Genomic DNA, 27453 nt, shown 5'->3' with positions numbered 1-27453 from the left:
CCCCAGATGCTGGAAAGAAATAGGCATTCTCCGGATTCCCTGGCAGTCTAGTGGTTAGGACTCCACGCTTCCACAGCTGGGGGCCAGGGTTCAATCCCTCGTTGGGTAAGAGATCCCACAAGCCACGCAGGATGGCCAAAAAAAAAAAAAAAAATGGGCTTTCTTGCAGTCCCTCACAGGAGACTGCTGGAGACAGGGCAGTGTCATGTGCCTCCAGCAGTACAGAGTGGAGAGAGGCTGGTGTGAGTGGGGCTGAGCAGAGGAGAAGGGCCATCTCGCCCCTGTGGGCCCCCATCCCAGCTGTTCCCCGCTCCCTCCAAAGCGGTCCCTCAGAGAGTGAGGCACACAGGCATTGGGGTAGCGGGGGAACCATTGGGCACCAGCTCACAGGACGTGGCTCCTTGTCACTTGCACAGGCTGGCGGGGGTTCTTCACCCAGAGACAGGGGCAGCCAAGATGGCTTTCTGAAGCTGCTGAGTCCAAGCCCAGGCAAGATGAGGGAGCAGGGAGCACTGCACAGTGAAGGGCGAGTGTGGACAAGCGCGCGGGGCTGGGCCAGCGGGGGCGCCTCTGGGGGCTCCCAGCGAGGAAAGAGCTCGTCCTGTTCACCAGGATCTCTGGCTTCTATCTGAGATACTTTAACAGCTTCTCTGCAGTTGTAAGGAACTACACAGTGGTCTCTTGTGCCCCTACCAGTTTCCCCAAAGGTGACATCTTGTAGAGCTCTGGCACATGTCACACCAGGACACTGACGGGAATAAAGGTCCACATGCAGGACACCGCGTGTTGTCCTTTATGCTCGTACCTCCACCTTGTTCTCAGCTAACCAGCAGCTGCCAACCTGTCCTCATGTGTTTTGTCACTTGGAGAATGTTCTATCGAGGAATCATACAGTATACAACCTTTAGATACTGGGTTTCTTCACGGGCACCATTCTGTGGCATTTCATCCAGTAGGTCCTTCCTCTTTACTGCTGTTAGACTGATTCAGCGCTGTGTGTGGGTGTTTGTGTAAACCTAAGCTTTCACTTCGCTGGGATGAGTGCCCGGGAATACAGCTGCTGGGTCGTATGGGATTTCTATGCTGTTTAAGAAACTACCACAGTGTGTGCGGGCGGTGCTGTACCGTGTTACGGTCCCACCAGCAGTGTGAGGACCTCCACATCCCTGCCAGCCTTTGGTGTTCGCAGGGGTTCCTGCAGCAACTGGAAGGTATGGAGTGATAGCTTTTCACTTGCATTTGCCTAATGGCTAGGGATGCTGAACACTTACCTGATGTTTTATTCTAGTCATCTTGGTGGGTATGAAGCGCTATCCCATTGTGGTTTTGATTTTCATTTCCATGATGACTAATGATATCTTTTCATGTGCTTATGGCCTATTTACATACAATTTTTGGAGAAATACCTATGCAGATCCTTTGTCCAGTTTTTAATTAGGTTGTCTTATTGGGTTGTAAGAGTTCTTCATACGTTCTAGAAACAAGTCCCTTATCAGATAAATGACTTGCAAATATTTTCTCCCATTCTGTGGGCTATATTTTCACTTTCTTGATGGTGGCCTTTGAAACACAAAAGTTCTAAATTTTGGTGAAATAGAGTCTCTCTCGCACAAGTGGGGACTAAACAGAAGGGAGCCCCACCTCTTGGCCACACTTGCCTGGGGTTCAGCTCTAGCAGCGGGTATCTGGCGGCAGGATAAGAAGTGCCAAAGCCCTTCATCCCCCCAGGGTAGGGGCAGGGGGTGAGGGGCCCTGTGTTCTTGGCTGCACCACTCTGTACACGCTGGATTCTCAAATACTCCAGACTGCTTTCTTTGTAAATTTGCATATATTTTATTTTATTGGGCTGTGCCACGTGGCATGCGGGATCTTAGTTCCCCAGCGGGGGGGGGGAAACCCACTCCCCCTGCAGTGGAAGTACAAAGTCTTAACCACTGGACCGCCAGGGAATTCCCAGCATAGATCTTGACTAGCTATTGCTTCACCTATTTGCCCTTCAGACCCTTCCCAGAGCTTTAAATGTTTGCCTGTTTTATAATTTTCACCAGCTTTCACTGGGGAGCTGGTCAGTGGAGCTCCTCATGCTTTCATTCTGAGGTCCATCTGCTTTTTACTTACTTTTCTTGCCTTACTGCAGGGGTTAGAACTTCCAGCACAGTTTGAAAAAAGGGTGGGGGAGGGGAGCTTCTGTTGAGAACAGGCATCCCTGCCTTGTTCCCAATCTTAGAAGGCATTCAGTCTTTCACCACCAAGGGTGATGTTAGCTGTAAGGCTTTTGTATATGATTTTTATCAAGTTTATTTTAACTTGCTGAGAAGTTTTTTTTTTTAATCTGTATGGCTGATGGGCTATGTCAAATGCTTTTTCTGTATCAATTGATATATAATTTTTCTTCTTTAGTCTGTTGGTGTAGAGGGTTACATTGATCTTCAAGTGTTGAACCACACTTGCATAGCTGGAATAAATTCTACTTGGTCACGATGTGTAATTCTTTATATACATTGTTGGATTTGATTTGCTTACATTTTAGATTTTTTTGTGCCTATGTTCATGGAAGATATTAGTCTGTATTTTTTGTTTGTTTGTTTTGGGCACTATCTATGCGTGGTCTGGGTATCAGGGTATTTCTTGTCTCCTAAAATGAGTTAGGAAGTGTTTCCTCCTATTTTGTGGAAGTGATTGTCTAAAATTGATGTTAATTCTACTTTAAGTACTTGGTAGAACTCCAGTGAAACTATCTGGGCCTGAAGACTTCTTTGGGGAAGCTTTTTTTAAGTTACAAATTCAATTTCTTTCATGGTTTTAGGACTATTCATATTATCTATTTCATCTAGTTTGAATTTTTGGTAGATTTCAATTTTCAAGTAATTGTCCGTTTCTTCCAAGTTGGTGAATTTCTGAGCATTCTTGGTAGCATTCCCTTAGTATCCTTGAAATGCCCTCAGACTCTGTAGCCCTGTTATTAGTCAGCATTCTCCAGAGAAACAGGGCTAGCAGAATATGTGAGAGAGAAAAATGTAAGTGGAGATTTATTACAGGAATTGGCTCTGCAGTTATGACGGCCGAGAAGTCCCATGATTTGCATTTCTCAAGCTGGAGAACCAGGAAAACCATAGTCATTGGTATAAATCCAGTCCAAGTGCAAAAGCCTGAGAATGGGGAGGGGTGTGGGGTGGCGTGTCACTGGTATCAGCCCTGGAGTCCAATGTCCGAGGGTAGGAGAAGGACGTCCCAGCTCAAGGAGAGTGAATCCACCATTCCTTCATCTTTTTCTTTCTCTCTGACCCCACCCCAGCGGATGGGCTGATGCCCACCCACATTGGTGAGGGCGGATCTCTACTCAGTCTACTGAATTAGATGCTAATCTCCAGAGATGCCCTCACATACACACCCAGAAATAGCATTTAACGGGCTAACTGGGCATCCCTAAGCCCACTCAAGTTAACACATAAAATTAACCATTATAGCCCCCGTTGCATACTGGTCATTTGTGTCTTCTCTATTTTTGTCCATCTTGCAAGTTTATCAATTTTCCAAAGAACTATTCATTTTTGTTTCATTGATTTCCTCTGTTATTTTCCTGTTTTCAGTTTCACTGATTTCTGCTCTTTCCTTTTTTCTGCTTGTTTTGGTTTATTTTGCCCTTCTTTTCCTAGTTTCCTGAGGTAGAAACTTAGATGATTGATTTGAGACCTTTCCCCTTTTCTGATGTGCTGTAAATATCCCTCTTAGCACTGTTACCTGCAGACCACATAATCTGATTTTGTATTTTTATCTTCATTCAGTTCAGTTCTGTGTTTCTTAAAAATTTTCTTCTTCTAGATGTGATTTTCCTGGTTGTTGGGTTCCTCCCTGATTTCCGCGGTATGATGGGTATTTTTTTTTTTAATTGTATCCCAGACAGGCTATTATGTTCAAATTTTTACTTTTAGCAGGCAGTCATCCTGCTTGGGTTCAAGATGCAGGTCCTGGGCTGCTTTCACGGCCTGTGGATCTAAGGACAGTATAACATTCAGGGGCTTTCTTGCACTGTGTTGGTCTCATGCCGCCGGGCCCTGCTGGTGCTCTCGAATGGGTGGGAGGCACTTCCTAGGCTGGACCATCCTGTGCCTTGGGTCGGGGAGGGGGTGTTTTCCTGGGGGAGGAAGCCCTGCTTGCTGGGCTGAAAGCCTGCCGTCGTGGAGTTTCCCTTGCCAGTGCCCCCATCCGCCAGAGCCTCTGGTTGGGGTGGGGGGGGCAGGAGCCTGAGTGAGGCAGGGCACGGTGTGGGGAGGAATGTGCTTCCCTTGACCCCATATCAGGAGACGTCCCTTGATCTTCGTACCAGTTCTGCCAGACTCCCTAGAATTGTGACAGACTCCTGTCCACTGGCCCTCGTCCTGCTAGCAGCTGTGTGTGGGGAGGAGGGGTGGGTTAGGAAATGCCGGGCTTGGGTCCCCTTCTGTTGGGTGGGCTGCTCTACTGTTCCTCCAGTGCTGGGGTCCCTCACCAGCTCACCTTCCTCTTTTCATCTTTGAGAGTTCAGTTTTGGTGGTCTCTAATTTCCTGCATTTTTCTTGGCTTAGTCAGGAGGAGCAGGGAGACAAGCTCACGCCACAGGGGCTGGCAGAGAAGTGAGACTTAGGAAGGACTCCGCTGAGGCGATGAGAAAGGGGCCGTAGGAGGACGCAACTCTCCCCGCCCCGGCTGTGCCGCGGCTTGTGGGATCTTAGTTCCCCTACCAGGGCCTGAACCCGGGACCCAGCCGTGAAAGCGCCGAGTCCTAACCACTGGACCGCCAGGGAGTTCCCTGAAGGAGCAACTTAGAAACTCTTGGGTGTTTCCAAGACCCAAGAGGGTGAAGATGGGTGTGGAGGAAAGGGGGGAAGAGGAGTCCCCCACCAGTGGGATAGACGGACAGATTTCCAGCGACAGAGAGGGATGCAAGATGCAGGGCTTAGATTGGGACATGATGTGTCTGGTGCCTGGTGCACCGGGGAGATGCCCAGCAGGCAGCCCCTGGCTCCGTGGGCTCTGGGGTAGAGCCAACAGAAGATTGAGGATGGAGGAGACTCCCTCCGCAACAATGGCCGCTCTGATTGCCTGCCCCCGCCCTCGTCTATCTCTGGGGTGGTGACAATGTTCATCTGTCTCCCGGAGCCTGGCACAGGGCGGATGCTCGGCGAATCTGAGTGCAGGCTGGCCTGCGTGGAAGCAAGAGCGCATCTCCGGAAAGCTCGGGGAGGGTTTGCGTCCTCGGGGGTGTGGCAGGGGCGGTTGCTGAGAATGGAGGAAGGCGTGTTTCTCCATCTTCTTTCCATTGCCCGAGAGCTGAAGGGTGGGACAGCGCTGAGCCGCGGGGAGCCCTGGGGACCAGTCAGCCCGGAGCTCCGCTGGGGCTACCTTCCCTGCTGCGCTCCCGCCAGCCAGCTCTAGTTGCCATGGAGCCGAGAGGCGGTTGCCACGGAGACCGACGTGCGAGGACCAGCCAATCAGTGAGGAGCTGCGGCGCCAGCTCTCCTCTTGGATGGAGGCGTTGGGTTAGGCTGGGGAGCCCTGCACGGGTAGCTGGGGGCCGGGAGTTCGAGCAGGGGTACTACGCCGCCGCCTCCCCCAAAGCGCTCAGCCCCCCAGAACCTCCAACACCCCCCCGGCCCCGCACCCCGAATTCTGGAGACCCTCTGACTCTTCCCGACCCGGCTAAGGGCTGACGCCTCCTACTGGCCCTGAACCCCTCTCCCGTTAGTGGGGGCGGAGGGGTGATGCTGCGGGAAAGGCGGGGCCGCGGACCGCGGGTGGAGAGTGCAGCCGGGGTGGGGTATGGGGAGGGAAGGAGGCTGTCCCACCCCCTCCGCTCCCGGCGCACCGCAGTGCCTGGCGCGCCCGCGCACGCTCACTCGGAGCGCTGGGCGGGCGGGGCGGCGCTGACGTCATCCACTGACCCCCTTCACCCCCCGGCCGAGGGGCGGTGGCCGCGCAGGCTCCGCGGGACGGACTCACGGACAGACAGGGGACGGAGGGACGGGCGTACGGCCAGGTCATGCCGGGGGAAGCTGCCCGCGCCGAGCTGCTGCTGCCGGAGGCGGGCGGAACAGGGCCCCGCACAGGTGAGGCCGCGGGGCTCTCCCGCCTGCGTGTGTCTCCGCCAACCCCTCCCGTCGTCCCCGTCCCCTCTCCACACCTCTCTCTCCGTCCCTGTCCCCATACCATCTCCGTCCCCGTTTCCTCTCCGCTCCCCGCCCTCTCTCCGTCCCTCTCTCTCTCCATCCCCGCTCCGTCCCCTTCCTTGGTCCCCTGCCCCTCCGGGCACCGGAATCCTAGCCCAGCTCTGGCTCCCACTCAGGACTGCAGGGAAGGGCGGGGTGGAGCAGGGATGTCCTCCAGGAGCCAGAAGCGACTTGAAGGCCTTCGAGCGTCCAGGGCTCCGTGTGCTCCCCGCCAGGGTCCCCTGCCGCGCCCCATTGTCTGGGGGAGCAAGGGGCCTCGCGGCCCCTGCAGCTCTGGACTGGAGGCTGCGGGTTGTCAACTGCACCCCGGCCACTGGGGATGCACCGGGCACCCGCCCCTCCAGATGCTTGAGAGCCGCCTCAGGGCTGGCGACTGGTCCTGGCTCAGGAGGGAGGAACAGGGCTGGAGCTGGAGCCTGGGGAAGCTGGAGGTGCGGGCTGAGGTCTGGAACGTGGGAGGCCCTGGGGGAGCATGGCCTGGGGAGCAGTAGCCCTGGAGTGCAGGCCCGAATCCTTGGAGAGACTCAGTCAGCAAGTATGGGAGGGAATCTGCCTGGGCCTGGGAAAACCAGCCAGGGATGGCCACCGGACAGGAGGTCAGCCATGTGAGGCTCCGGGAGGGCCAAGGGCACCTGACTGTGGGTGAGAAGTCCTCTGGGGATGAAACCAGGGCTGGGTCCAGGGGCCTGGGCCCCCTCTGGGTCCGGTGGGGCTGGCTCTGCTTGGCTCTGCTTGGACTGTTTGGCGACCTTGAATGAGGCACAAAAGCCTTTGACCTTTGGCTTCCCTTCCTCTGCCCCCTTGGCCCAGCTTCACCCTCTGGCTGCCTTGGGGCCCTGGAGTCTAGTGCGGTGCACAGGGGTACCACGCCAGGCTCAGTGCCAAGAGCCTGATCTCCAGCACCCAGCCCTGCCTGCCACACCCACCTCCTGGGGTTAGGTATTCATCACACTCCAGTGGACCCAAAGGACCCCCTTCTCAGGACCCCCTAGCCACGCCAGCACCCCAAGCAGTGTGGCCCAAGGGCCCAGGTTCTGCCACTGCTACAGCCAACGGGCAGCCTGGGGAGGGGGCTGCCCCTGCGTAAGCTCCCCTCTAATCCTGGCAGACACTCTCCCCTTTGCATACTGGAAGCTGAGGCACAGGAGATGTACTTGTGGGAGGTCTTGGGTGAGCACGGTAGAACAGGAACCCTCCAGAGAATGTGGCCGGGGCTGGGTAGCCCCTGTCCACTGCTGTGGGACGCCCCACAGATGTCCCTGGCAGAGGGAGCCAGGCCTGCCAGCCCTGCGGGGCGGCTGCCACCGTGGAGACTCAGCTGGACGCTCTCTCAGGCCCCCACAGCTGCACACAGGGCAGGGCAGGGCCGCCTCTGCTTCCCCGGAGGGCGAGCACCACTGCCAGCACGGCCTCTGGCTGAGCTGGGACGTCCTGCCTGAGGACCACATGCTGTGGCCCCTGCTTCCCCTCGTGCACGTGACAGCTCTGGGAACAGGGGTGGGGTGGAGCCCAGGGAGACCCCGACAGCTTGGCCTCGGGTGCGGGCAGCGAGGAAAGGGGAGAGATGAGGCAGAGAAGCAAGAGCCCCACTTCACAGCAGGCGTGAGATCTGGAATGTTCCAGAGCTGAGTGGAGTGCAGGCCTCCTACTCCCTGGGGGCCCACTGACCTGGGAGGTCATAAGCAGGTGTCTCCTGGCAAGCCCAGCCGAGGCAGCGCAGATTACGGGCAAGGAGTCAGCAGGCTAGTGTCTGAGGCGACGGGAGCTGGTCTCATCTTTACTGAGCACCTCGGAGAAGAGCCAGACCTCAAGCTGCTCACCGTGGTCAGAACTCTTGGAAATCCTCCCCAAGGCACAGCAATCGCCTTTCCCTCGCGTGACCTCTCTTTTCAGCGGACACCCACCCCCGCGGGCCCCCAGCCCTGTGCTCAACTCCCGTCTGAGGGAGGGACGGCTGCAGCCTGGGAGCTGCTTCTCAGAGAAGATGCCTGCCCTTCTCACGCCCTTCTCTCTCCACAGATCTGTCCTGCGATGCGGCTGCGGCTACCACCCCGAGGGGAGACCAGCTGGAGCACTGTGTCCTGACCCCTAAGCCCAGTGCCCTAGCTCTCACGTTCCTGCCCAGCAAGCCGGGTGCCCGGCCCCCGCCTGACGGAGCCAGCTGGGATGCAGGGCCGGGACGCGCCCCCTCGGCCTGGGCAGTCCAGGCAGAGGGCGACCCCAGCCCAGGGCCCCCCGAGGTTCGGCCTGCTGAAGGTCCTCTCCCAGCCTCCCTGGAGCCCCGGATTGTGATGGGCGAGGAGACGTGCCGGGCATCCCCACTGCCCAGGGCAACCCTGCCAGAGCTCAGGGACTGGGAGGGTGGGCACGCCAGCCTGAACCCACCCCCCGAGTTGTGTTCTCAGGGTGACCCTCCTGTGCTTTTCCCTGCCCCCGACTCCGACTCCTACTTCACCCCTCCCTCCACCCCGACCGAGACAGCCTCCACCCTGCTCCCTGGCCCCGGGCCCCACAGGGATGCCCAGGATGCCCAGGCTGAGCTGGGGAACTCACCGCCAGCCTCACCCTCGGGCTCCTACATCACGGCGGACGGGGACAGCTGGGCCTCATCTCCATCCTGCTCCATGAGCCTGCAGGCCCCGGCTGAAGGGCTGGATGTGCCCTCAGGCTGGGGCTTCTCCCCACCTGGGTCTGTGGCCGATGAGAGGGAGCTGCCCCCTGCCGGGACCCCGGACACCTCGTCCCCAGAGTCCAGCCTCTCGGCAGACAGCAGCTCTTCCTGGGGCCAGGAGGGCCACTTCTTCGAGCTGGACTTCCTGGCCAACGACCCGATGATCCCTGCTTCCCTCCTGCCCTTCCAGGGCAGCCTAATCTTCCAGGTGGAGGCTGTCGAGGTGACCCCGCTGCCCCCCGAGGAAGAACAAGAGGAGCAGGCGGAGGAGGGCGAGGAGGAGGCCCCCAGCCCCAGCGGGGACCTGGCCGGGCAAGGCGAGGACGACAGCACGTTCGCGTCCTCGCTGCAGTCGCTGTCCGACCTGTCCATCACTGAGGGCATGGACGAGGCCTTCGCCTTCCGAGATGACACCTCGGCCGCCTCCTCTGACCCCGACTCGGCCTCCTACGCGGGGGGTGACGATGAGAGACTGTACAGCGGGGAGCCCCACGCACAGCCCACCACCCTGCTCCAGGACAGTCCTGGTGAGGCCGCCTCCTGGGGCCCCGAGCCCACTCTTGGGGTGTCCGAGGGAGAGGTTGGCCGGGCTGCCAAGAGCCAGGAACCCATCTCCGATATAACGGGGGTGGGCCCCGCTCCAGGCCAGGTGTCCGCTGCTGCCATGGCTCCTCACGTCCCACAGAAAGCCCCAGGCCTCACTGCGGTGACCCCTCGGGCCTGGGCAGCAGAGGCAGGCTCCACCACGGGACCAGCACCTCTTGCCACAATCACACCTCAGTCCCTGGAGGAGGGAGACGGCGCTGCCTTAGGCTTAGAACCCCCGACTTCGAAGGGAGAGGCGGGCCTCGACTCTCTACAGAACCTGAAGGAAGAAACAGGCCAGGGGTTTGCCGCTGCAGGCAGCCCTGAGCCCGGGCCAAGAGAAGTGGAACCGGCAGTATCCCTGCCCCTGCAGGATGCAGGCCTCCCCACTGGCCAGGGATCTGCCCCCGAGGCCGGCCCTGAGCCCCAGCCAGAAGAAGTGGACCTGACGGCATCCTTGCCCCTGCAGGATGCAGGCCTTCCCTATGGCCAGGGATCTGCCCGCGAGGCCAGCCCTGAGCCCCAGCCAGAACTGGACCTGATAGCATCCTTGCCACTGCAGGATGCAGGCCTTCCCTCTGGCCAGGGATCTGCCCCCGAGGCCGGCCCTGAGCCCCAGCCAGAAGAAGTGGACCTGACGGCATCCTTGCCACTGCAGGATGCAGGCCTTCCCTCTGGCCAGGGATCTGCCCGCGAGGCCAGCCCTGAGCCCCAGCCGGAAGAACTGGACCTGACAGCATCCTTGCCACTGCAGGATGCAGGCCTTCCCTCTGGCCAGGGATCTGCCCGCGAGGCCAGACCTGAGCCCCAGCCGGAAGAACTGGACCTGATGGTATCCCAGCCCCTGAAGGATGCAGGCCTCCCCGCTGGCCAGGGATCTGCCCCCGAGGCCGGCCCTGAGCCCCAGCCAGAAGAAGTGGACCTGACGGCATCCTTGCCCCTGCAGGATGCAGGCCTCCCCTCTGGCCAGGGATCTGCCCCCGAGGCCGGCCCTGAGCCCCAGCCAGAAGAAGTGGACCTGACGGCATCCTTGCCCCTGCAGGATGCAGGCCTCCCCGCTGGCCAGGGATCTGCCTCCGAGGCCAGCCCTAAGCCCCAGTCGGAAGAAGTGGACCTGACGGCATCCTTGCCCCTGCAGGATGCAGGCCTTCTCTCAGTCCAGGGATCTGCCCCCGAGGCCAGCCCTAAGCCCCAGTCGGAAGAAGTGGACCTGACGGCATCCTTGCCCCTGCAGGATGCAGGCCTTCTCTCAGTCCAGGGATCTGCCCCCCAGGACAGCCCTGAGACCCAACTGGAAGAACTGGACCTGATGGCATCCCTGCCCCTGCAGGATGCAGGCCTCCCCTCTGGCCAGGGATCTTCCCCCCAGGACAGCCCTGAGACCCAACCAGAAGAAGTAGACCTGATGGCATCCTTGTCCCTGCAGGATGCAGGCCTCTCTTTGGTCCAGGGATCTTCTTCCGAGGCCAGCCCTGAGCCCCAGTCAGAAGTGGACCCGATGGCATCCCTGCCCCTGCAAGATGCAGGCCTTTCTTCGGGCCAGGAATTGGCCTCCGAGGCCAGCCCTGAACCCCAGTCGGAAGAAGTGGACCTGACGGCATCCCCGCCCCTGCAAGATGCAGGCCTTTCTTCGGGCCAGGAATTGGCCTCCGAGGCCAGCCCTGAGCCCCAGCCGGAAGAAGTGGGCCTGACTGCATCCCCGCCCCTGCAAGATGCAGGCCTTCCTTCGGGCCAGGAATTGGCCTCCGAGACCAGCCCTGAGCCCCAGCCGGAAGAAGTGGGCCTGACTGCATCCCCGCCCCTGCAAGATGCAGGCCTTTCTTCGGGCCAGGAATTGGCCTCCGAGGCCAGCCCTGAGTCCCAGTCTGAAGAAGTGGACCTGATGGCATCCCAGCCCCTGCAGGATGCAGCCCTTCCTTCGGGCCAGGAATTGGTCTCTGAGGCCAGCCCTGAACCCCAGTCGGAAGAAGTGGACCTGACGGCATCCTTGTCCCTGCAGGATGCAGGCCTCCCCTCGGTCCAGGGATCTGCCTCTGAGGCCAGCCCTGAGCCCCAGCCGGAAGAACTGGACCTGACAGCATTCCAGCCCCTGCAGGATGCAGACCTCCCTTTGGTCCAGAGATCTTCCTCCAAGGCCAGCCCTGAGCCCCAGCCGGAAGAAGTGGACCTGACAGCATTCCCGTCCCTGCAGGATGCAAGCCTCCCCTCAGTCCAGGGATCTGCCTCCGAACCCAGCCCTGAGCCCCAGTCGGAAGAAGTGGACCTGACGGCATCCTTGTTCCTGCAGGATGCAGGCCTCCCCTCTGGCCAGGGATCTGCCTCTGAGGCCAGCCCTGAGCCCCAGCCAGAAGAAGTGGACCTGACTGCATCCCCACCCCTGCAGGATGCAGGGCTTCCTTCGGGCCAGGAATTGGCCTCCGAGGCCAGCCCTGAGCCCCAGTCGGAAGAAGTGGACCTGACTGCATCCCCACCCCTGCAGGATGCAGGCCTTCCTTCGGGCCAGGAATTGGCCTCCGAGGCCAGCCCTGAGCCCCAGTCGGAAGAAGTGGACCTGACTGCATCCCCACCCCTGCAGGATGCAGGCCTTCCTTCGGGCCAGGAATTGGCCTCCGAGGCCAGCCCTGAGCCCCAGTCGGAAGAAGTGGACCTGACTGCATCCCCACCCCTGCAGAATGCAGGCCTTCCTTCGGGCCAGGAATTGGCCTCCAAGGCCAGCCCTGAACCCCAGTCGGAAGAAGTGGACCTGACTGCATCCCCACCCCTGCAGAATGCAGGCCTTCCTTCGGGCCAGGAATTGGCCTCCAAGGCCAGCCCTGAACCCCAGTCGGAAGAAGTGGACCTGACGGCATCCCTGCCCCTGCAGGATGCAGGCCTCCCCTCTAGCCAAGGACCTGCCACCAAGGCCAGCCCTCAGGCCTTGCAGGCTGACACAGGCTACACCCTAGGGACAGAGCCCATGGCCACCACAGCCCAACAGAAAGGAGGCAAGACTTTGGAACTGAGGCCAGCGCCTGAGAAAAGGGACCCAGACCACACTGGAGGATCAGACTCTCTGGCCTTGGATCAGATCCATCTGGGTGGCCTGGAGCCAGCTGCAGATGCTCGGATAACCTTGGACGGAGATGCATGCCCTTCCAAGCCTGCCACGGAGGCCCCAGACACACCTGAGCCTGCCACGGAGGCCCCAGACACACCTGAGCCTGCCACGGAGGCCCCAGACACACCTGAGCCTGCCACGGAGGCCCCAGACACACCTGAGCCTGCCACGGAGGCCCCAGACACACCTGAGCCTGCCACGGAGGCCCCAGACACACCTGAGCCTGCCACGGAGGCCCCAGACACACCTGAGCCTGCCACGGAGGCCCCAGACACACCTGAGCCTGCCACGGAGGCCCCAGACACACCTGAGCCTGCCACGGAGGCCCCAGACACACCTGAGCCTGACTCCAGTGGGGAGGAAGTAGCCAAGGGCCTTTTGGCACCTGATCAGGGAGCCTGTCCTGATGCCCGTGGGCAAGGGGGTGATGGAGCTGAGCCCAGCTCGCCCCTGAAGGAGGCCCCGGGGGCTGAGAACCAGGGGCGTGGAGTTCTAAAGGCAGTCGTCTGCAGCCCAGAGCCATGTCCTGCTGCCAGCCTGGAGGCTGGCCAGGTGGGGCCCCCAAGCCCAGTGGAGGAGGGAAGGGCCGCCCTGGGGCCCAGGCTTCCCGTGGCTGTGGCCTCAGAGGCTGGGCTGGGCTCCTGCCCAGAGTCTCCATCAGGGGCTGTACCCAGGCTGGGAGGGAGCTGTCCCAAAGATCCTGCCCTGGCACTTCCACCGCCCTCAAGGCAGCCAGAGCCCGTGAGCGGCCTGCACAGCGGAGAGCAGGCCCGGGCAGCCCTGGGAGTCCTCAGCTCCTCTCCGCCGCAGCCTCCACAAGACCCCCTAGGGAGCCTGCCCGGTGCACCCCAAGCCAGCATCCAGGGCGCTGAGTCCTCTGCTCCTGGTGTCCTCATGCAGACAGTCCCACCCCCGGCGGCACCCCCTGCCCCCTGCCCTTGCCAGGTCCCCGGGGAAGACCTGGGGGAGGGCGCAGAGCCCCTGGGCTCTCTGGGACTCCCACCACCACGGGCAAGAGCCCAGCGGGTGGTGGCTGCCCTCTCAGGGACCAAGAATCCCCCCGGGGCCGGGCAGGTCAGCCTCCCGCCCCACTCCCCACTCCTCAGCCCCAAGGCGGCCCCCAAGGGGGCTACCCATGCCAAAGACCTGGCCTCGAGGATCTTGCCCCCCTGCCAAGTGCCTCCTGGCTCTGGGCTCCGGAGCCCAGCCGGACCTCGAGGGCTCCCAGCCGCCAAGCAGCAGGATGACCAGGACAGTTTGGAAGAAGGTGAGGGGGATCCAGGCTGGAGCAGTGTCCTGAGCTGGGGGCTGCAAGGGGTGGGGACGCCACCCCCTGGTGCAGAGCCAGTGCTGCTCACCCCCAGGCCCCTGTCCAGAAGGCGGAGGCCGCCCTCACACCTGCCCTGTCCTCAGACTCGCCGCAGGCTCTGGGCTCCGGCCAGCACTCGGACAGCCACGGGGAGTCGTCGGCCGAGCTGGAGGAACAGGACCTCTCGGGACCGCGGACCGCGCAGTGCCCAGCCCAGGTGCCCAACCGCGGGGGCACGTACAGCCCTGGGAGGGCTCCAAGCCCCACCCTCGGGTGCTCAGACCCCTCTGTTCCTCAGGCCCCGGCAGGCGGCGGGAGCGAGGAGACCGTCACCAAAGTCAAGCAGAGCCGCAGTGAGAAGAAGGCCCGAAAGGTGGGCTGGGGCCCTGCTGGGACCCTGCCCCCCCACTGGGAGGGACCAGGCTGGCCAGCAACCCAAGCACCCAGGACTGGGGCTGGCTGCATTAAGGGGACCCCTTCGCACCCCACGGCCGATGAAGTCCATTGGCAGGGGCCCATTGGTAAAGGCAGTAACGGGACACCTCGTGCAAGTAACTGGGCCTGGACTGTCAACTGACGTGGCCTCTCAGCCCGGGGCCGACGCCCTCTTGTACACGCGGGGGGCCAGCTGGGGGGGGTCCACAGAGGGTCCCCGGGAGTCAGTGGCAGAGCCCTCGTGATCCTGGCAGTGCGCCGCCTCCCCCTCCCCCAGCCCCCACCGGGGACCTCTGGGGCTGCTGCCCGGGCCTGAGACCGCTGTGCCCCCAGGCGATGTCCAAGCTGGGCTTACGACAGATCCAGGGGGTCACCAGGATCACCATCCAGAAGTCCAAGAACATCCTCTTTGTCATCGCCAAGCCTGACGTCTTCAAGAGCCCGGCCTCGGACACCTACGTGGTCTTCGGCGAGGCCAAGGTCCACCCGGCCGGCCGTGGGCGCGGGGTGTGGGCTGGAGGCGTGGGCTCGGCTGACAGCTGTGCTCTGTGCTGCAGATCGAGGACCTGTCCCAGCAGGTGCACAGAGCTGCGGCTGAGAAGTTCAAGGTACCCTCGGAGCCCTCCGCCCTGGTCCCCGAGTCAGCGCCGGGGCCGAGGGTGAGGCCAGAGTGCAAGGAGGAGGAAGAGGACGACGACGAGGAGGTGAGGCCCAGGGGCACAGGGCCCAGCCCCGCGAGGGGGGCAGCTTTGCTGGGGACCTCTTCCCGGGGGAGGGGACCACTACAGCACCTCCCTGCTTGCCCCGCTCCAGGTGGACGAGACGGGGCTGGAGCTTCGGGACATTGAGCTGGTGATGGCGCAGGCCAACGTGTCAAGGGCCAAGGCCGTGCGGGCCCTGAGGGACAACCAGAGCGATATCGTCAACGCCATCATGGTGAGTGGCCGGCCCCTTCGCAGGCGCCTTGCTGCCGTCTCCGCTGTGGCCTCACACAATGTGACCCTCTCTTTGTGTGCTTCCGGCAGGAGCTGACAATGTAGCTGCTGACCAGAGACCTGGCTCCACCCCTGCCCCCAAGCTCTGCTGCTCAATAAACCGGTGTCCCCTCATCGCCTCTGCTCCTCCAAAGGCTCGCCCAGCGCAGGCTCTGGCTAAACGGGTTGGAGGGAGCGTGAAGATGCTTCCTGAAGCCACGCAGGCCCCGAGGAGGGTGGCGGTCCTTCCCCCAAGTCTCAGAGGGTGGTGGTCCCTCCCCCACGTCCCAGGGCACCCAACTTGCCCAGAGATTGCGGGCAGTCCGGTCACCTGGGTGCGGCCCCAGGTGTGGGCCTGGGGACTGCAGTTTCCGGAAGGAACTCCCCAGACGCAGGGGCTCAGAGTTTTCTGCAGGGGCCCTGAACCGCAGCAGCTGCAGGAAGGCAGCGTTTGCTCAGGGACTCAGCAGTTCATGCCCCAAAGTTCCTGGTCCCTCACCACGGCCCGGCTCTAGGAATCACCGGCCTCCCCGTGTCCTCTCCTCTCTCCTACAAAGGCCAGGGATCCGCAGGGTGGAAGCCACGCTCCAGGACAGAAGAGGGAGACCACCAAGTGGGAGGCCATGTGTGGGTGGAGCCCCCGGAAAGGAGGAGCAGTTCCTGACTGGCCACAGGACACTCCTGGGACACCAGGTCCCCTCCGTGCGCAAGCCCATGGGGGGCTGTGGAAATGCCGGCCCCTGGACTAGGTGGCTATCTTTAGCTGTTCCAGATGCTTCCAGGGCAGGTCGATTTGCACACACGCCTAGAGACAACACCTAACCACGGTCTCCCTTAGCTTTGCCCAACCCAGGCCCACAAGCAGCTCCAGGAGAGCCAGGGCCAGAGCCAAGTGTGAGACCCCTCCTCCCATCCTGCCCCGCCCCTCAGAAGAGGGGGGAGCCTAGGGGGCTGCAGACCCCTGCCTGGTCCCCACACGGCCTCACTGCGAGCCCACGGCCCTGCCCTCCCTCCTGCAGGCTCAAGTACCCACCCTGCTGAGCCTGGTGCTTCCCGCACGCGCGGTCAGGGGCCTCACAGCAACGCGCAGGCGTCTTGCGGGCGAGGAAGCAGTCCTGGAGCTGGGCCCTCCCGCGCCCACACAGCAGTGCCCAGGCCCCAGCCTGCAACCCGACGGCCCTGCCCTGGGGTCACCGCCACTGCCTCCCCATGTCCTAAGGGCACAGGAGGGGCTGAGCCCAGGGGGAAACGAGGCAAAGGGCCTTGAAGGGGCAGGCACAGTGCCCCCACTGGCCTTCCTGACGACCGGCGACCCTGGGCTCCAAGACGACGCACTCTCAGGGTGGGGACGGCACTTCCGGTGAAGCGGTGGTGTGCAGGTCTGCTATGGAGACCACTGTGACTGTGGATGAGAGCCGGGGACTGGGGCTTGGGGGAGGACAGCCAGCGCCCCTCAGACAGCCCAGTGCCCAGGTCCCGCCAGCAGGGGCCTGATGTTCACGTCCACATGTGCTTAGGACACCTGCTCTCTGCCCTGTGTCCACAACCCCAAATCAGGCCCTCCCTTTAGGCAGCGGGCATGAGCGCCCAGCCCACTGTGCCCAGCCTGGGCATGCGGGTCTGAGACAGAGGCCAGAGCGCACACCCCGGCTCCTACCCCACTGGAGCAGGAACACGCTAGCAAGCAGAGATAAATTATTCACATTGCGGTAAACTTCTTTTAAGGTCTCTGAGAGTTTCAATAGAAACGTCATGTGCAAAATGACAGCTGTCTGGGGTCTGGCTGACAAGACCCCCTCCCGAGGCAGGGTGGCATGCAAGGGGGCGCAGTGCGGCCTTCCGCCCCAGCACCAGGGTGCCTCCTTCACAGTAGAGCCACCTGCGCCCGGGGCCCCACGCGGGGAGGGCGGCTGGCAGGGGTCCCGGTGCCATCAGGCCGAGTCCTGGTCCATGCTGCAGCCCAGTGCCTCGATGTCGTTGCTGATGTCCGAGATCATGCGGTCCCACTCGTCCCCCTCTGAGGGTGCGGACTGGTCGTCAGAGCTGCCCGCGGCCCTGTTCCCGTTGGAGGTGGAGGTGGAGGTGGAGCTCATGGCCCGGCGGTACCTGCCGAAGCTGTCGGTGATGATCCCGCGGCCGTCCTTCACCCCGATGGTCTCCAGGAAATTCTCGAAGTGCTGGCTGTCCTTCTCAGGGATGAAGGGCCGCAGACCTGCACACACATGGCACACCTGACCCTGCGGCTCCCGCACAAAAGCCCACAGCCCGGGGGGGCCACCCCACCACCCGCCTGCGTCTAGCCCGGCCCTGCCTCTGCAGCGGGGCAGGCGTGGGCCGGGAGCCACACCCTCGCGTCACTCCCCTCAGTCCTCACGGAAGCCCCACTGCACAGGTTTCCAGATGGAGGAGAGGAGAGGAGAGGAGAGAGCGGAGGGGAGGGGAGGCTGACGCAGGGCTCCGAGCACTGGGCCCCGCCGCCCAGCTGTGCTCCCGGCACCCGGCTGACCACCCACTTCCTGGACAGAGACCCCCTCCTATGTGAGGACAGTAGGAACAGGGGCTGTGGACCCCAGCGTCGGGTGGCGACTGACTCCAGGGGGCAGTGGGGTCAGCAAGAGCTCGGACTGGATGCAGCAGGTCCGCCTCCAGCCCTTCACCCCCATGAGCAGTGCGCCCTCATCGGACCGTTGGGGGCAGAGCCCAGGACCCAGGAGCCTCCACCAGCCACCGTCAACCAGCCGTGTTCTCCGGGGTCAGCATGGGGAAAGCAGAGGCGCTACCGGCCTCGCACGCCTGGGCAACCGTCCAGGGCCCTGTCCGTGGCAGGCCCTGAGCACCCGCCCGCCGTGCTGACTCCGCGTGCTAAGCTCCGGGCCTCGGCTAAGCCTGCCCTTCACTGGGAATGGCGTCTTCACTCCCCCGCCCAGCAAGCTCCTGCCCCGCCTCCCAAGCCCGCACAAGCGCCACCTCCTTGCAGAGCCTCCCCCGGCGCTCGCCAGGCAGCGCGGCGCCCACCTCACCCTCAGTCTGGCTCCCATGGGCCCCCTCCCGCTTCCCCGGGGGAAGGTCCCCACCCGTCACTGGGACAGGCCCCTCCCAGCCGCATCACTCAGGCCTCGCCGGCTGGCCCCATTCCTCACGGCGCCCCCGTCCGCCGCACGCTCACCGAGCAGCAGGAACTTGCGGCTGTCCCCGTAGAGCTGCCGCAGGTTGATGCAGAACTCGTGCACCGAGGCTCCGTCGCGGTACTCGTGCAGCAGCGCCGCGAACTGCTGGATCTCCTGCGATGACAGCTTGGTGCGCAGCTGCCGAGAGAGCCGGGCCCGGGGCGGGGTGGTGACCGGCGCTGCCGCCCCCCTGCCCACACCCCACGTGACCCCAGAGGACCTGCAGCTCCACGGCTCCAGCCGGCAGGGGAGAGGGGAGCCCGCACCGTCCGCCCTAACCTGCAGGCGCGGCTGACCAGGCTGCCCGCAAGCGGGCAGAGGGCGCGTCTGCACACCACCGCCGGGGGGCAGCGACCAGCGCCCTGGAGCCCACAGTGATGCTCAGCCAGCTGACCGAGTTTCTAATGAGAACGTCACGTGAGGTCGGGGGATAGGGGTAAAAGAATCTGCTGAGCGATGACAAGGCCCATCTGGCCCTTCCAGGGAGTGACCCGGTCCTCCGCTACCGTCCACCACCAGAGACCCAGGGACAGGCCTGTGGTCCAGCCCCGGAGGCCAGAGCAGCCCCCACGCTCAGGCCTTGGCCAACTCACGCCCTCCCCGAAGACTGACCTGGTGGGAAAGGCAGCGAGGCCCAGTTGCAAGCAAGGGGCCCACGCTCACCCCCAGCCCCACCCACAGAGAAGCACGCCTTCATCCTCCCCTCCCCGGCCCTACCCCACCCCCGCAAGGAGATTCTAACCCCAAGGCACCGCTGGCCCCAGCACAGGCCTGCTAGAGCACGTGGGCTCTCTGGGGCCGGGGTCTCCTGCCGGCGGCGGCGGCGGCGGCGGCGGCGGCGGGCAGCGTACCGTGAGCATGTAGTCCTGCAGCAGCTCGGCGGCCGTGGCGCTCAGCTCGCTCTCACTGACCGTCTTGGCGTGGGGCGCCGTCTGCGTGCAGAAGGACAAGGGCGACGCGCCGCCTGCACGCACACACTCGGGGAAGGAGCTGCAAGGACGCGAGCCGAGCCGTGGGTGGGCGGCCCCCCAGCCCTGCCCCGTGCCTGCACCCTCGACCCCCCATGGGGGCCCAGTTAGGGCCAGGGTCTGAGAGGAGGAGGGGGCCTGTCATGGAGGGCGGGGCTCGGGCCGGACAGAGAAAGGCACGTGCAGGGAAGGACCCAGCAGGGGCCCTCAGCCTAGCAGGGTCTCGGTGGAGTGATGATGTCACTGGTGTGACCCTGGGGAGCCCACTGACGGGAAGGCTCCTGAAGGGGGCGGGGGCAGGGGGAGGGACACCGACGAGGAGGGTGGAGCCAGGCAGCCATACTGGCACCACCAGGGCGGGGTACTCACAAAGTGCTGGCTTCCGTCTCATAGGACTCCTTCATGTCCACCTTTGTGGAAGAGTCGTCTGTGCAGAAAGTGCAGAACACAGAAGCTTCTGGTTACGTGAGGGAGGGGGCACTGAGTCCAGTGTCCAAGCTCTAAGCACGAGACGCACAGCCCTGGCGGTGGGGAACCTGCAGGCCTTCATGGGCAGAGCCGGCCAGGCCCCCGGGGTGCACCCCTCGGGCTGCACCCCTGCCTGCTCCTCCTGGGGGTCTTGTGAGATGCACCACCTGCTGCAGGGCTGGGCAGGAGGTGGGACAATGCTCCGGTTCTCGGAGGATGTGCCACGTGGCAGGGTTGGAGAAGGCTTCCCAATGGCCGGGGCAAGAGAAGCACCACTGGTAGATGTGGGCACCACGCCCGGCAGCGTCCTAGGGGCTGTGCTACTTTGTCTTCTCTGATCCCAGCAGGTATCACCACTGCTCCAACTTTTAGATGAGGAACTGAATCAGAGAGGTTATGCAACTTGCCCCATGCCACACAGCTGGTGAGGGCAGAAGCCACGATCAGAGCTGGCAGGTCTGAGCCCCAACCTGGACCCAGCCAGGCTCCACACGTGGATGGCTGCTCCCCGAGGACAGACACGGGGCCTCAGGGTGCCTGAGACCCTCAGACCAGCAAAGGACCTGGTACACAGCAGCTACTTGGGCAACACCAAAGAGATGACCTAAGGTCCGTGTGACACAGACGAGGAGGGACGCCGAGGCACCACCACACGCAGCAAGCGAAGCTTTAAGAGAAAAGGGATCAGAAAACGTAGGGGTGGGGAGGGAACAGGGAGAGAAAGAGGACGTTTCTGGCAGTAGGAGGGGAGTGTGCACTGAGCACAGTAATGGCCCCAAGATGCCCCCGTCCAAACCCCAGGTGCACGTGCCAGGTGACGTGGCGACGGGGCTGGAGGTTGCTGGGCAGCTGACCCTGAGACAGGAAGACGCCCTGGGCTATCTGAGGGGGCTCGACGTGTGCCCTGGGCCCTCTGGTGTGGACGGGGAGGGGCCAGACGGAGCTGCGACAACAGGAGGTCAGAGATGCCACCATGGCTGTGACCGTGGAGGGAGGAAGGCCGCGGGAAGCTGGAAAAGGCAGGAAGCAGCTTCTCCCTGGAGTCTCAGGAGGAAGGCCGCTGGCCCGCACCCTGATTTGAGCCAGTGAGGCCCACGGTGGACTCGAACCTACAGAACCGTGAGAGACCAGTAAGTCTGTGTGGCTGAAGCTGCTCGGTCGTGGTGACCTGTCACAGCAGCAGGAGAGAACTGACCCAGCAAGGAAGGCCCTGAGGCAGAAACCAGCAGAGGATGTGTGTCTGAGAGTGTGTGCGATGGGGAGTGCGTGCGATGGGGAGTGCGTATGCTGTGAGCATCTAGCGTGCACGCTCGTGGGCGTGAAGTGTCTGTGAGGATGTGAGCGTGTGTGCTGTGTGGAGTGTGTGCACACGTGTGACATGACGCACGTACGTGTGCTGTGTGCGTGATGTATGTGATGGGTGCATGGGCACACGTGGTGTGAGTGCGGGTGTGCCTGGACCCCAGAGGGAGACCTGAGGGCTGGGGGACAAATGACACCCACGCAGAGAGGAGGCCGGCAGGAAGGAAGCCCACGCGGGTAGGCTGAACATCCTGTGTTTACTTCGTGAAAACTCATTTAATGGTGTAATTACGATCTGTGTACTTTTTAGTAAAAAAGCTTATTCAAAAAAAACCACTACTGGAAATCTCAATGCTGAACGTTTAAGTAGAGCTCAATAAACCACCTGCTACCCACTGCGGAAGCCGCGGGCCTCTGGGCCTCAACCTCCCCACCTGCCCGTGAGGACAGGCTGCCGGCCTCGCCGGGCTGTCTCTGCACTGCTGTGGCGGCTCCAGCATGAACGGCGAGACAAGGAGATGGTGAGAGAGCCAGCCCTTCCTCAGAAAGCGCCCTCAGCTTCGTCAGCACGCAAAGGGTTCTGCGCTGTTCGTGGAGACACGTGAGCCGCCGGGGGCGCGTGCAGGGCTGGACTCTCCACAGAAAGACCAGAGGCTGCCTGCCACGGAGGCTACAGCTGCGCTGCCTCCAACACCTTTCTCTCTGTTCACCTGACTGACAGAAGCCACGGGTCCTCGGTATACTAAGCATTTGAAAGGTGGATGCTCTTGGTATCTAGAAGACTGAGCTCAAGTGGGCTCCCACGCAAATGACGCAACTTGTGCGTGCTCACAGATTCCGGAAAACGCTCCCCAGGTGCCCACACGGAGGAAGCGGCTCTGAGCGCTGGTCCGGCTACACCGCCTTCGGGCCCCTTGCTCTTCCTGCCACTGCCCCCCATCCCGCCCCGGGCAGGCCTTGTCTTGGAAGGGGCCCCATACCCACTCTCAGCCCCAGCGCTGGGAGCCCCGCCCGGCCCTGGGTTCTAAGTTTGGTAAAGTGACTTTGGCCAGGCGTGGTTCCAGAAAAAGTGTTCCTGGCCCCCAAAGTTACGCAGGAAGCCACCAGGTGGTCTAAAGCAGGGAGCGGGGGGAACACGTGTGCCTTGATTAAACTTGCAGATTAACTCGAACAGTGAAGTCTGGGAACAAAGGGCGTCGGCTCAAACCCCCACCGCACAACAAGGCTGCCCAGGTGTTGTCCTGGGAAGAGCTCGCGGCAGAGTGAGCCCCGGTGGGAAGGGGCGGCGGGGCCCTCCTGCTCACGTACCACTGTGAAGGGACAGGTGGTGGGTGGGTGTCGAGGCCCCGTCAAATATGGCTCTGTCCAGGAAGTCGATGGTGGACTCCGTGTACACGATCTGGAAGACCTGGCCGAGCAGGGAGCACAGCTCTTCTGCGGCGACCTGCCAACGGAGGACAATGCGGAGGCTTCCTGGGCCGCTTCCGGGCGTTCGACACCTCAGATGCAGAACGAACACCTGCACCGAGGGCCTGACGCCTCCCACGGCCCAACCAACGGCGCCGCAAGGACACCAGCCCACACCCAGGAAGCTGGCTGGACCCGCAAGTGCGTCAGCTGCCAGCCCTCCTCCTCCACTGCCCTTCCAGCCAGCACTGTTTCCCCACTCCTGTCCCAGCCACGGGAAAGGGGCAGGGAGGGAACAGCACCTGTGCCAGGTCACACGGACGGCACTCCTGACACCGCACAAGTGTTTCACGCATGTGCCGTTAACGCAGCGTCCCATGTGGGGCGGCTCTGCCCCTGGGACACAGGACAGTGTCTGCAGGAGCTTCCAGTGGGGACAGGCCAGTGAGGCGGCCCCATGAGGAAGAACTTCCCAGCTGGAAGGTGGGCAGGGCTGGGGAGGAGGGATGCTGATCAGAGGCTACCTAAGGTGGGGCGGCCCTGCTTTGGTCTCACAAATGTGAAAGCTTAACAGAAGGGTATCAAGGGGCTCCCCGAGGCTGGTGGCTCTTGGGTGGCCAAGGTGGGGCCCCAAGCCCCAACTCCCCACTCCCAAGCATCTTCCCCAAGGGCACAGCTTGGGGTACATACCACGGCCCCCGTCAGCATGGGGGAAGGGGGGGTGAGGCCCACCAAGAGAAGAACAAACGAGCAGACTGGGAGCCAGTGGGACCTGGGGTGGGACCTGGGTCAGGTGGTATGCGGGGCTGGATCAGGATATAGGCGGGGCTGGGTCAGGATATGGGGGGGATGGGCAGGCCATGGGCAGGGCCTGGGTACCAGCTGCCAACCCTGCTCACCTTGCTCTCCACGGCCAGGATCACCAGGCAGCATGCCTCCACAGGCCCCACTCCACTCTCCGACAGGGAGCCTGCGGTGAGGCCTCTGGAACTTTCTGCACACAAACTCTGGCTGGGGGAGATGCCGGGGTCCTGGGCTGGAAAGTCAACACCGTGGCAGGTTAGGGCAGGTGTGGGAGCTCAGCAGCAGGCTCTGGGCAGCCCCTACCTGACTCAGGTGGGAACAGGCCGAGCCAGGCACACCCCCATCGTCACCTTCCCTTCACAAGAGCACCCTCCCATCCTCACTCCCCTGCCACTGCCCACTCAAAGCCATCACCTTACATGACCTTCCAGCATCTTTGACAAAGACAGTGCGAATATCTTAGGCTGAGATATGAAACTGCTAATATTCAGCTGCTTTTGATCTACACAAAAGAAAGCATTCACAGGGTTCTAGTGACAAGGTTAATACACAATCCTGACAAGAGATGGGGAAACGAGGCACCGGGGGCAGAGCGCCAGGCCCGAGGGTGCGCGAGGGGCAGAAGACAGGTAGGGATCTAGACGTGAGAGCCCCCGCCTGTGTTCCTAACACTACACACCGCCTCCTCACACATAAGGTCTTGTGGGACGCGAGGGGGAATTCCTGAAGTGGGAAGGGGGGCCTGGGGCCCAGGGAAGCTTCTACAGGAACAGGGCTCCAGGCCTGTCTGAGCAGATGCTCAGACACACCTGGGAGCAGGAAGTGGAGGTGAAGGCTTGAGCTCCCCTGATGCCGGGGTAGCTCAGCGCAAGCCCACCCAGAAGGGAGACCACCCGAAGCTCAGACACAGCTGAGAGACGGGAACCCAACCAGGAACAGCCATGCTTGGGGTGGATGGGCCTGCAAAGACCAGGGCTCTGAGGTGCAGGGCTGGCCGCACCCTGTGTGGAGGCTGAGCCCCACGAATCCCACGGTTAGACCCCGGACTGCACCGTCCCACAGACCCACGGGCCACAGGTGCTGAGCGCTACCCGAAGTGGAAACTAACCACAAGGTCTCAGGACAGAAAAGACTGCGTGAGCACTCCCTAGCGACTTACCCTGGCCTCGCTGACATGATGTCTGGACATAAAGAGCTAAACGAAATACATTAGTAACGTGGATTCCACTTGTTCTGTTTTACTGTTTTAGAACACTTTTAGCAGCCATGGCTGCTCTCAAGGAAGCAGGCATACGGCTCCAAAGCCACGCAGAGCAAGCCCACTTCCAGTCCCCCAGCTGCACCCAGCCACAGTCCTACAGGCTGTCCCCACTGGTCCCGGTTCAGATCCACTGTCCACTCGCCTACATCCACAGAAACGTCCTTTAACGAGGTGTCCCCATGCCCTCCGAGCTCTGCCTGCCACACGGAACCTCCTGCAGCCAGACCTGACCCCTACCCCTGACCCCATGTTGTCCCAAATGCCAGCAGAGCCCGGGTTGAAGGAGGCACACAGACAGCCTGCAGGGAGTAGGCGCTGAGTGTTAGCTACCACCGCCGGCACCTGTGCTGAGGACGGCCATGTGCATCACTTCACACACAGCACGCCTGATGGCCACAGGAGCCTCTGAGAGACCAGGAGGCCCCCAGTCTGGAGGCTTCCCTTCAGGGCCATCTGCTAGAATGAGGAGGCCGCTCCAGGACACGGAATTCATTCTCTTCCTTTAACTTGAAAGCTCTCAAAGCCCAGGGCCCTGGTTTTCATCTTTTGGGAAGTTTCTCCTATGGAGCTCATCCCCTGTCTTAGAAATAACTCGGTTACCTGTTTTCCTAGCACTCTGCTCTATGGTTAACGCTGAGAAATGTTCTGGACACAAGAAACCCAGGGGCTGGCTCCCCTCCTACCGGCCCAAACGCCGGTAGGCCCGCAGCCAGAGTGCTCTCCTCATCGCTCGGTCCCTAGGGAGGCCCCAGACCTCGGGCCTCCTGCGGGGACAGTCCCCTGGCAGGGCACGGCAGCTACCACGGCGCTGGGCAGCGCTGGTGGAAGCAGCTACACAGCCAGTTCCTCAACCAGCCGGCCACCACCCACCCACCGGGTGACCATCTGCTCCCAGTTAGTCCAGCAGCAGCAGTGGAAGTAAACAGAATCCTCCCGACAGGTTTACTATGGAGATTAAACGAGATCATTCATGTCACGTGCTTTCTACTAGCTTGAGCCACCTTCAGGTGTCATTTTTGTAGATTAAAATGCAGCTTCATGTCGTTCAGCCTAAAATAATGCCTGTCATTAAACGGCAGCTGCTCACTGAACGCAACACGGGAAATGAGGGACAAGCAGAGCACAGAGGGGACCTCGCGCCGCAGCGCGGCATGACAGAGCAGGGGTGTGTGTGCGTGTGCACTAGCGAGTATGAGTGAGAGTGTGTGAGTGTGCGGGACCCGTGAGTGCGAGGATGTACACGGGTGCTACAAGCATGTGTGGGGAGTGTGTGTGTGCGCTGTGTGTGACGCTGCGGAGGGGACACTAAGCCACAGCCACACAGAGGAGAGGGGCTGTAGGAATCCCGGCAGCCACCTGCACAAACCGCTCCAGTTACCTGTGCACACGGGCCCGCAGCATCCCCACCGGATTCACGGGCCCTTGCACGGGAACCTCCTTGAAGCTCGAGGAGTCAGTGATGAAAAAGCTCACCAGGGCCCTGGCTTTTAAAAAGCCCTCGGATCCCCGTGAACTAACGACCTCAAGCAGAAATACAACTCTGCACTGCCGGAAGCACAACGTGCGACCCAGGCCGGTCCAGCGGGCCACCCTCACGCCCCACCACCGGCCCTTTGGAAATGAGCAGCTCCGGGGCTCAACCCAGCCGCCGCCAGTGCCTAAAGGAGCCCAGGACGGCGCCCGTGCTGCAGCGACAACCTGAGAACTGCCCGCCGGGAAGGGCACGGCATGTGTGAAACTGTGATTTCTCTCCTCATTTCTCGGGGACTTAGGCCGGGGCTCTGGACCTGCCGGGCAGCCTGTCCGGCAGTGCCAAGTAAGGCGGGGCTGCACCCTCATCACCAGGTGAGAGGAGTGGGCTGGGCGAGGGGAGCTGACGGCTGGTTTAAGGTTCTCTCTGATTCTCCTATACGGACACACTGAGAACGTCTCGCAGACAGCTCCTTGCTGGTCTGGTCTCATCTTTGCTCCCCCCGCTTTGGGAAGACTGCCTGGCCAAAGGCAGGGGCTGAATGTTGACTGGGCTGAGCTGAGGCCAACCCTCACCCTGTGGGGCCACCTGCGCCCAGGGCTCTACCAGACCGGGGCATCAGAGGCCACGTCAGCATCCCGGACGGGGGCCACGCTGAGTGACAGTGGCTGAGCTCAGCACCTGTTCCTCACAGCCTCCTGGGTCACTGCCCTTCTCTGGACAGAGGGTTTCTCTCAGGCACAGTGGGCAGCAGTGGCTGACCCACTGCTGTAGAAACTGTCTCCAGAGCTCCATGAAATCCACAGACTCACTCCTCAGGACAGAGGTGTGGTCGGCATCTGCCAAGGACCCTCCTGACCCCACTCCCCAGGTCCATACCTGTCTTTAGGACCACCAGGTGTGAGGCGTCATCCCGCACGTAGGACACGGCGGCGATGTCATGGATGGGGACCCTGAGGATGGTGTCCTCCCCGTCCCTCCAGGCCAGCTTGACGTTGTAGGCAGACAGGCTGATCACAGCGTCATGCTCCTGGGTCAGGTGTCCGGGGAGCTGGTGGGCTCTCTGGAAGGAACCACACGGCATCAGAAACACAGGGCCCGGCCACGGGCTCCCCTGGGACCCCGCACTGTATGTGGCGCACGCGGCCCACACAGCCAGCGCTGACTCGTGAGCAGGGTGCAGCCGTGTTCGCCCCTAGGGCACTGCTGTGTTCAAACCACGCGGGGGGTCCTTCTGGAACCGCCCTTAGACTCAGACCTGTGGCATGTGGTTTGGATATCTCGAACACGTGAATTGTGAAACAGCCCAGAACCACCAGGAGCAAGTC

General features: G+C 61.9%; 2 protein-coding genes across 8 annotated transcripts in view; one reads left to right on the top strand and one right to left on the bottom strand.

Moving 5' to 3' along the window:
* The first annotated feature begins 5597 nt into the window (after positions 1–5597).
* Positions 5598–16831, top strand: NACAD (NAC alpha domain containing). Of its 3 annotated transcripts, XM_032643060.1 has the most exons (8): positions 5598–6086; positions 8226–13826; positions 13973–14085; positions 14167–14241; positions 14637–14783; positions 14861–15007; positions 15117–15239; positions 15329–16831. In XM_032643060.1, the coding sequence occupies exons 1-8, from the start codon at positions 6020–6022 to the stop codon at positions 15341–15343; spliced, it is 6288 nt and encodes a 2095-aa protein (XP_032498951.1). In that variant the 5' UTR covers positions 5598–6019; the 3' UTR covers positions 15344–16831. The 3 variants fall into 3 exon arrangements, 2 of the variants coding, with proteins under 2 accessions (XP_032498951.1, XP_032498949.1); XR_004351428.1 differs by having other exon boundaries at positions 14861–15239; XM_032643058.1 differs by having other exon boundaries at positions 15117–16831.
* Positions 16832–16968: 137 nt separating this feature from the next.
* CCM2 (CCM2 scaffold protein) overlaps positions 16969–27453 on the bottom strand; it is a 59369-nt gene continuing 48884 nt past the window's right edge. For all 5 annotated transcript variants that reach the window (XM_032643070.1, XM_032643072.1, XM_032643067.1 and 2 more), the window contains 7 exons: positions 27005–27188; positions 23489–23625; positions 22491–22626; positions 19782–19839; positions 19296–19434; positions 18444–18582; positions 16969–17489 (listed from right to left, as the gene is read on the bottom strand). In XM_032643070.1, the coding sequence (XP_032498961.1) occupies positions 17209–17489; positions 18444–18582; positions 19296–19434; positions 19782–19839; positions 22491–22626; positions 23489–23625; positions 27005–27188 (1074 nt within the window). In that variant the 3' untranslated portion in view covers positions 16969–17208. The remainder of the gene's footprint in view (positions 17490–18443; positions 18583–19295; positions 19435–19781; positions 19840–22490; positions 22627–23488; positions 23626–27004; positions 27189–27453) is intronic.

The sequence above is a fragment of the Phocoena sinus genome, chromosome 9, assembly GCF_008692025.1.
Source record: "Phocoena sinus isolate mPhoSin1 chromosome 9, mPhoSin1.pri, whole genome shotgun sequence".
Lineage (NCBI taxonomy): Eukaryota > Metazoa > Chordata > Mammalia > Artiodactyla > Phocoenidae > Phocoena > Phocoena sinus.
This window is presented reverse-complemented; position numbering and strand designations above follow the sequence as displayed.